Raw genomic sequence first — 9624 nt, 5'->3', positions numbered from 1 at the left:
CCCCCGGGAGCAGCGGAGCCCGGGAGCAGGCAGGGGCGCCGGAGCCGGGGGGGTTGCGAGCCTGTGGGTGTGGGCGGGGCTGCGTGCAACGGTGAGGGGCTGTGGGGGTGACGATGTGAGGTGGGGAACGCTTGTGAGTCTGGGAGTGAGGTGGAGTGTACCCCTGTGGCTGTGAGTTGGGTTGTGTGTTCTGGGTGTGACAGTGGGTGTGAGTTTGAATGTATCTGTGTGACTGTGAGTTGGGTTGTGTGTTCTGGGTGTGGGTTTGAGTGTATCCCTGTGAGTTGGGTTGTGTGTTCTGGGTGTGGGTTTGAGTGTATCCCTGTGAGTTGGGTTGTGTGTTCTGGGTGTGAGTTTGAGTGTATCCCTGTGAGTTGGGTTGTGTGTTCTGGGTGTGAGTTTGAGTGTATCTCTGGGACTGTGAGTCCGTGTTGCTGAGTCTGGTGTATTATGGGTGTGTTAGTGGGTGTGAGTCTGAATGTATCTGTGTGACTGTGAGTTGGGTTGTGTGTTCTGGGTGTGGGTTTGAGTGTATCCCTGTGAGTTGGGTTGTGTGTTCTGGGTGTGAGTTTGAGTGTATCTCTGGGACTGTGAGTTTGTGTTGCTGAGTCTGGTGTATTATGGGTGTGTTAGTGGGTGTGAGTCTGAATGTATCTGTGTGACTGAGTTGGTGAGTCGGGTTGTGTATTCTGGGGGTGATAGTGGGTGTAAGTTTGAGAGCATCTCTGTGACTGTGAGAAAGTGAGTCTGGTTGTGTGTTTTGGGTGTGATTGGAGTGTATGTGACTGAGTTTGTGCGTTGCTGAGTTGGATTGTGTATTCTGGGTGTGTTAGTGAGTGTGAGATTGAATGTATCTGTGTGATGGTGAGTTGGGTTTTGTGTTTTGGATGTGATATGGGTGTGAGTTTGAGTGTGTCTCTGACTGAGATGGTGAGTCTGGTTGTGTGTTTTGGGTGTGAGTTTGAAGAGTATGAGTGTGAGCTGGTATGTCTGCGAGTCTGACTGATCTCTGGGTGTACATTGGTGTAATGGCACGTTCGCCCTCAGGTAGGCTTGTGGGTGTCAGCTGGGTTGTCTTTGTGAGTCTGTGTTTCGAGTGTGCCTGGGTGCTAGTGTGTTTGTGTAGCCTTGAAGGTGTGAGAAGTGTGTTTGGGAGCCTGCGTGATTATGAGTTATTGTGAGTCCGATTGTGGAGGGGCAGCTGGTGTGGGTGTGATGGGGGGTGAGGGTGTAAGCAGAGCCATGGCGAGGGTTGCTGTTTGTGCGGTAGATGTGACCACTCCCCTGTGGCACAGCGCCCCCTGCCACCAGGCTATGGGATTGGGATCGGAACTGATTCAGAGGGGAGAGCGCCCCCTACTGAGTCATCACCCCGCTCCCTGGAGCACAGCGCCCCCTGCCACCAGGCTATGGGATTGGGATCGGAACTGATTCAGAGGGGAGAGCGCCCCCTACTGAGTCATCACCCCGCTCCCTGGAGCACAGCGCCCCCTGCCACCAGGCTATGGGATTGGGATCGGAACTGATTCAGAGGGGAGAGCGCCCCCTACTGAGTCGTCACCCCGCTCCCTGGAGCACAGCGCCCCCTGCCACCAGGCTATGGGATTGGGATCGGAACTGATTCAGAGGGGAGAGCGCCCCCTACTGAGTCATCACCCCGCTCCCTGGAGCACAGCGCCCCCTGCCACCAGGCTATGGGATTGGGATCGGAACTGATTCGGAGGGGAGAGCCCTCTTGAATAAGCCAGCCACCCACCCACTCTGCTTCCTGCAGCACAGCGCCCCCTAGTGCTGCCCTGGGGTAGTGGGGCCAGCGCTGATTCGGAACGGAGAGCGCCCCCTTCGGAACCACCCTCACCACTCTCTTTAGTGCAAGGTTCCCCATCCCAGGTCGGATCCAGCCCGACCTCGCTTGAGGGATTAGATCGCGGCCTTATAAAAGACTTTTCCCTTATAAAAGACTGTGGAAGTAGGAGCCCAGTAAGGATTGAAGCAGGAACAATGGGCCAGATGGCTGGTGGCAGCTGGGGCTGGAAGGAGTGGGTTGACTTTTCCAACGAGTTTCTTGGACAGGTGGTGGGTACTTGCTGACAGCTTTCCCCGCTGTTACCATGACTGTGTCAGCCTGGAACAGAGCTGAGGCTGAGAGAAGCTGGCTGACTCTCATCTCAGCAGCACCGTGTCCGGGGCCATGAGTAATCTCTGCGTCGGGAAGGATGATGCTGTCACTATTAGGTCACCCGGGGGCTGCAATCACCAGCCTTGACCTGGGGACCAACTCCCTAGCTGGTGTAAATCGGCTGAACTCCAGGGAGTTCAATGGTGCACTTACACACAGTCCCCACCCCCAAGGGCTCCCCTTCCAAACAGACAAAGGGAGGGGAAACTGAGGCACAGAGAGGGGCATGACTTTCTCAAGGCCACCTGGCAGGACAGCGGGAGAGGCGGGATTAGAACCCAGAGGTTCTCAGTCCCTAGCCCATGCCCTAGCCACTAGACCCCACTGCCTCTCACATGCCAGAGTATGTTGTTGTTTATTAAATTTTTAAACAGTAAACAGTAGCACAGAGAGCTGCAGCTGTGCTAGGTGCTGACAAACATGGAAAATGTCAGGTCCACTCCGAGGGGCTTCTGAGTCAAGTAGACAAAGCAGAAAAGAAAGGGGAAGAGTGGTCCAGTGGTTAGAGCACTAGCCTGGGGTTTAAGGCAGACCAGGTTCAATTCCTTGCTCTGTCACAGGCTTTGTCTGCAGCCCTGGCAAAGTTGCTTCCACTCTCCCCTTTTTCTATAGACAGAGTGTATGTGTGACTGTGCCTCGGTTTCCCCAACTGTGAAACTGACATAAAATCCCTTTCCTGCCTCATGTATGGTGAGGTATATGGTAATAGGGTGGGTGAGACAAATGAGATGCCGGGGGGTGGGGGTGGGGGGCCAGGGAAGTTGGTTTTACAGGAAGAATTGGATGGGCCCGATCCTTGGCCAAACAGGAGCAGTGGTTGCAGCATGCCTAGCTTGTTATCAGGTGCGGCATGGCAGATGTGAGCGATGAGGAGTTTCACAGATTTTGAACTGGAGCTTTGGCACTGGGGGTCTCCACTGCTGCTGTGGTGACTCAGAAACCTACCTTCCTTGCAGGTGCTCTGATGGGGAACTCTGAGCTGGGTGACTGGGCAGGAAATGACCTGGCATTGAGGTTGGTTTAACTCAGCTCCAAACCCACGACCACAGATGTGGTGACTTGATCAGGCTGGGTAAGTACTCCCACAGGCAGCACAGAAGCTGACGGCTGGACAGGAAGGCTGGACACGTTCCAGTTAGAAACTAGGGCAGGTATTTTTAACAGTGAGGGTGAATAGCCATTGGAACAGACTACCAAGGGAAGGGGCAGCTTCTCCATCTCTGATGTCTTCGGATCCAGAGTGGATGCCTTTCCAGAAAACATGCTTTAGCCAAACACAGATGCTGCACAGACCCTGACGGAGATCAGGGCCCCCGTTGTGCCAGGTCTGCACAGACACATAGCAAGAGACCATTCCTGCCCTCACAACTAAAAAACTAAAACATTTTTGGGTTTTTGGGGGTCAAAATTTTCTGTGGATTTTTGAAAATTTGGAAAATGAGCTTTAAAAAAAATTATGAAACACAGCATCCATTTCCAAACAGTTCTCCTGGCTATAGATCAGCGGCTTTCAACCTTTTTTCATTTGTGGACCCCTAAAATTTTCAAAAGGAGGTCTGGTCCCCTTTGGAAATCTTACACACAGTCTGTGGATCCACAGGAATCCAAGGACCACAGGTTGACAACTACTGCTACATAGATCAGTGGCTCTCAATCTTTCCAGGCTACTGTACCCCTTCCAGGAGTCTGATTTGTCTTGTGTACCCCAAGGTTCACGACACTTAAAAAGCACTTGCTTACAAAGTCAGGCATAAAAATACAAAAGTGTCCCAGCACAGTATTACAAAACTGACAAGTGGCTGACTTTCTCATTTTTACCGTACAATTATCCAATAAATCAATTGGATTATAAGTATTGTACTTACATTTCAGTGGATAGTACATAGAGCAGTTTAAACCAATCACTGTATGAAATTGTAGTGTGTACTGACTTCGCTAGGGCTTTTATGTAGCCTGTTGTAAAACTAGGCAAATATCCAGATGAGTTGGTGGACCCCCCGGAAGACCCCTGTGTACTCCCAGGGGTATGCATACCTCGGGTTGAGATCCACTGCTTTTGACAGACAGAGTCTGGGTTTCAGAGTAGCAGCCGTGTTAGTCTGTATCCGCAAAAAGAAAAGGAGGACTTGTGGCACCTTAGAGACTAACCAATTTATTTGAGCATGAGCTTTCGTGAGCTACAGCTCACTTCATCGGATTCATAAAGTGGAAAGTACAGTGAGGAGATTTTATATACACACAGACCTTGAAAAAATATACATTGTAAGGAGAGTGATCACTTAAGATGAGCTATTACCAGCTGGAGAGTGGGGTGGGGGGAAGAGAAAACCTTTTGAAGTGATAATCAAGGTGGGCCATTTCCAGGAGTTAACAAGAACATCTGAGGAACCGGGAAGGGGGGGGGAGGGAATAAACAAGGGGAAATAGTTTCACTTAGTATAATGACTCAACCACTCCCAGTCTCTATTCAAGCCTAAGTTAATTGTATCCAATTTGCAAATTAATTCCAATTCCGCAGTCTCTCTTGGAGTGTGTTTTCGAAGGTTTTTTGTTGAAGGATAGTCACTCTGAGATCAGAAATCGAGTGACCAGAGAGATTGAAGTGTTCTCTGACTGGTTTTTGAATGTTACAATTCTTGACGTCTGATTTGTGTCCATTTATTCTTTTATGTAGAGACTGTCCAGTTTGCCCAATGTACATGGCAGAGGGGCATTGGGTTGTTAATGGGGATAGATGAATAGGTGACCATGGGGATAAATAGATATTGTCTCTCTCTCTCCATACTCCACTCCCCACCCTGAGGATACAATCTGGATACAGCCCTTTAGCCCAGGTAAAGGGTTAGATCCCAGCTGTGTGGGTGTGAAGGGCCAGGCATCCCAATGTGCTGTTTACACTGCGTTGTAAATCCAGAGATCAGACTCAGGTCCGAGCCCAACCACTTCCTACCATCCACTCACAAATCTGTCTGCAAGCCCTGCCCCCTCCCCTGCAAAATGTGGTGAAGAGTGACCCCTAGTGGTCACTTTGGGCAAACAGGTGGCCGCCCCGCAGGGATTTAAATGGAGAAGGTGTGGGGAGGAGGAGATAGGGTTGGAAGCACTGCTATGAATTTGCAGTGGGGACGGGGAGGTTAGTGGATGGAGACTGCTCTAGGCTCAGTGCAGAAGCTGACCCACCCAGGGCATCTCACTGTAGATACCAGCTCCTCAGCCTGCCCCCTCCCACGATCTCCCCATGGAAGCAAACCCACCTGTTGCTTCCACTGCTCAGATCGCTGGCTGCGTCTCTGCTTCTTGTCACCCCCTCCGGCTGTGCTTGATGGGAACTGATTTGCCTTACGAGGGGCAAACATGCCATAAAGAACAGCCACCCACCCTTCTTATGACAGAAACAGGGAGTCGCTTCTATTAAGTCTGCTGGCGACTTCCTAGCTGATCTTTGGGAAATCGCTCCCTTGCTCTGTGCCTCGGTTTCCCCACCTGTGAAACAGGGATCATACTGACCTGCCTGCCATGTGGTGCGTGTGTGTGAAAGAGACAGCAAGAGCATACTGCCCGGTTCTACAGAGAAGATAAGGTGTCTACTACTGCCGCAAGCAGAGGAGCTTTTCCTTTAGCTCAGGGGACCAAAGTCTTTGGGAGCAGAGCAGAGCGACTAGCCCCGGCTCCCCAAGCTGTGTGCACACAGGAACGAACTGTGACTTTTTTTTCCCAGTAGGTGCTTTTAAAAGGGGCCTGCCTCCTCTGCCAGCACTTATCCTGCTCACCAGAGAAGCTGTCTCTGATGCCCCTGGAGGAGAGGGGCACCCTTCCCTTGTAGCTCCTCCCTGGGGTGAGGGAGGGGGAAGCTCCCAGGCCTGCTCCACCCCAGCCCCCACATGGGCTCCCTTGCTCTGTGGTTTGGTGTTGTCAGTTGCAAAAGAGGAAGCTGTCGCTCTCAGGCATCGGTTTCCCAGACACGAGGAGGAGGCGGAGGCAGCCGAAGCCGTCAGCAGCCAGCCAGCAAGGACGCTCGGTCAGGGAGATGGAGCTGTGGAAGCAGTGTGCCAACTGGCTGATCCAGTGCCGGGTGCTGCCCCCCAACCACCGAGTGACCTGGCCCAGCTCCCAGGTGTGCGAACTGGCTCAGGCCCTGCGCGACGGCGTCCTACTCTGCCAGCTTCTCAACAACCTAATGCCCCATGCCGTCAACCTGCGGGAGATCAACTTGCGGCCCCAGATGTCCCAGGTGGGTGAGCGGGAGAACCGGGGGAGGAATGGGGCCTGGCAGCTAAGGTGTTAATCTGGGAGCTGAGCCGGAGGCTTATGGGATCCAGCTGGCCGTGAAGCGGTTAATGTCCATGGGGTGGGGGAGTTAATGGCATCAAGCTGGTAACTCAGGGGTAAACGTCAAAAGGGGGAGGCAAGGCTTATGGGGGCTCACTGGCAGCTAAGGGGTTAATATCCACCCCCCCCCCAAAGGGGTGGAGGGATTGAGACCCAGTTGACAGTTAAAGGGTTAACATCCAAGAGGAGGGGGAGTTCATGGAGTCCAGCTGATAGCTAAGGGATTAACACTGTGTGTGTGTTTGAGAGAGAGATGGAGCGGGTTTATGAGACCCGTTTGTCAAGCAAGGGGTTAACAGTAGTGTGTGTGTCTGGGGGTGGGGAGTTGCTGGGACAGCTGGCAGCTAAATGGTTAACAGCAGGGTGGTGGGTGGTTATGGGCCCCAGTTGACAGCTAAGAGGTTAACACGGAACTGGGGAGTCTTACACGCTTCCTCACCTGGCAGCTAAGGGGTTAACAGGAAGGTGGGTGGTGTGGGAGGAGGGTGCTTGCAGGCATTGCTGTCTTTGGGGATGGGGAGGAAATGGGATCCAGTGGGGGGAAGCAGACACCGGCAACGAACCCTTCAGCAGCTAAGGGGTTAACAGCAGGGATGGCTGGGTGGCGGTGGGGGCTGAGATGGGCCCTGGGGTGAACCTGGCACATGGGAATGCAGCCCCTGGAGCAGGGCCAGGGCACTGGGGCAGCTCCCCTGGGTCAGGGCACAGGCAGGAGGGTGAATGATGGTGGGGTGGGGGCTGGCAAGCCCTGTTGAGCGGGGTTGGAGTCCTAGCTGCAAAGCCTTGGCGGGAGACGCGAGCAGGCCCTGGCTCTGTAGAGGACCGACAGTCATAGGAGGGGACTGGGGAACGGATACCCAGCTGTGCCCGGAATTGGAGAGTGGCAGGCTCAGTGAGCCCTCAGTTTTGGGCCCTCAGTAGGCCCTCAGTTTTGGGGCTTGGTGTGAGACTCAAAGTGGGCAGAATCGGAGCCTTTCATAACACGCCAATGGTAGCAAGGAATAGAACCCAGGTGTCCGGACTCCCAGCCCTCCTGGTTCAGTCCACTAGACCTCATTACTTTCCCAGCACTGGGAACAGGACCCAGGAGTCCTGATTCGCACCCTCCTGACCCCCCCCGCCCCATTCTAACCCCTAAATCCTGCTCCCCTCCTAGAACTGGAGACAGGACCCAGGAGTCCTGATGCTCAGACTTGTGCTTTAATAAGACCATTTCTCAAAGTAAATTTGAGGTTCAATGCATTAACCACCATCCGGGTGAGTGCGTGCAGCATGCATGTAGGTGGAGAGGAATTTACGACAGGACTGGGGAGCCCTGTTCCCAGCTCTGGGAGGGGTGTAGGGTCAAGTGGGTGAGAGCAGGGGCGAATGAGAGTCAGGACTCCTGGGTTCCATCCATGGCTCTGGGAAGGGAGTGGGGTCTAGTAGTTAGACCAGGGGAGGCTGGAAGTCAAGGTTCCTGGGTTCCTTTCCCAGCTCTGTCATGGTCCTGCTATTAGAGAAACAAGGTGGGTGAGGAAATATTGGACCAACTTTTACAACAACAATTGTCCTGCTACGAAAGATGCCAGTACAAATGGGGGGAGGGAGAGCTCAGTCGTTTGAGCTTTGGCCTGCTAAATCCAGGGTTGTGAGTTCAATCCTTGAGGGGGCCCTTTAGGGATCTGGGGCAAAAATTGGGGATTGGTCCTGCTTTGAGCAGGGGGTTGGACTAGATGACCTCCTGAGATCCCTTCCAACCCTGATATTCTACGAAATGGACCTTCAAGTTACGTCTACACTTAAGTTTTCCCAGCATAGCTATACCAGCCATGCCCTCCTAGTGTGGACACTAAGGCCTGGTTTATATTGGAATAGCTGCACCGGCAAACCCTCCTAGTATAAAGACAACGAGGAGCCCGGTGGCACCTTAAAGGCTAACGGATAGTTATTAGAGACGCAGCTTGTGGCAAACGAGTGCTTCCATCGTACAACAAAATAAATGATACCGGCATACACACGTCTAGGCCACGGTAACTGCAGTTCTAGCAGAGTTTTTGCTGGTAAGGGGATGTCACGTCCCTAAGCAACATTATTACACTGGCAACGTTTTTAATGTAGACCTGTCCTCGGAGGGCTTTCGCTGGAATTGCTGATTTTGGTTCTCCGGCCCTCTTCTCCTGGTATAGCCGCGTCCCTACAAACTAGAGCTTAGCTAGGGCGGTAAAAACCCACATCCCTAACTGATGCAGCTAGGCTGGCGTTACTTTTAAATAACCAGGCCCAAACGTGTGAGATCTGGAAATCATGGCCAGGAGGTGAATTAAGCCTCCATGAAATCTGATCTAGGCTCGAAGGAGGGTCAGAAGGGATGGAAAATCCGGAATTGGGTGTATTGAGATAAGGCAAAAGTTGGGCTTGGTTTCCACCCCTGACACATGCTCTGGGGTGAGGGGGCACTGATCGGTACTGGCAGTGGTCTGGGTTCAGGATAGCAGGGCAGAATGGGCCAGCGTTTCTCTTAGTGGTAAGACAGTGACTGTCTGGAAATGAGTCCTCGGGTGTCTCAATCATTCCCATGTGATTGCGCTGAGAGACAAAAGAAACAAATCGCTCTCAGTCTCTTACTCCTCAGAGACTCGAGGAAAAAGGGAGGCTAGGGCAGGCTCTGACTTACCCCGGTGTAAATCCAGCATGTCAAGGCACTTACTCCAGATTTACACCAGATCAAAAGGAAATGTGGGGGGTTGTGTTAGGTGAGCCCTTGTCTTTGTTAACTAAGGTCTTCCTCCGGGCGGGCGCCATATCTAGGGTGACAATCATCTTGGAATCCTGCTTGGCAAGAAAGGCCTTTTGTCGTGCGTGCGTGGGAATAGGGGAGTCTCCCTTTAAATGATCTGTGAGTCCCCGAGTGACGAGTGACGCTCCCTGTGTTCTGTGTTTGAGAAGCTGCCAGAAACCAGTCAGAGCAGGAGAGTGTGTGTGGCCAACCCTGGCATGATTGTGTGCTGCTGAGTCCCAATTGCAGTGTTTACTAACTGGGTTCTATATGGTGTTGGGACTCAGGACTCCTGGGTTCTAGTCCCAGCTCTGGGAGGAAGTGATCAGACAAGCAGGACTGGGTATCAGGACTCCTG

General features: G+C 52.7%; 1 protein-coding gene across 5 annotated transcripts in view; it reads left to right on the top strand.

Moving 5' to 3' along the window:
* The first annotated feature begins 10 nt into the window (after window positions 1-10).
* Window positions 11-9624, top strand: part of VAV1 (vav guanine nucleotide exchange factor 1) — a 64906-nt gene continuing 55292 nt past the window's right edge. For 3 of the 5 annotated variants that reach the window (XM_084610285.1, XM_084610283.1, XM_084610281.1), the window contains exon 1: window positions 5992-6410. In XM_084610285.1, the coding sequence (XP_084466411.1) occupies window positions 6207-6410 (204 nt within the window). In that variant the 5' untranslated portion in view covers window positions 5992-6206. Of the gene's footprint in view, window positions 92-3135; window positions 3252-5990; window positions 6411-9624 lie in introns of those variants that run through there. The other 2 variants (XM_084610282.1, XM_084610284.1) reach the window with 2 other exon arrangements.

This window comes from Lepidochelys olivacea, assembly GCF_965140295.1.
Source record: "Lepidochelys olivacea isolate rLepOli2 genome assembly, chromosome: 20".
NCBI classification, from domain to species: Eukaryota; Metazoa; Chordata; order Testudines; family Cheloniidae; genus Lepidochelys; species Lepidochelys olivacea.
This window is presented reverse-complemented; position numbering and strand designations above follow the sequence as displayed.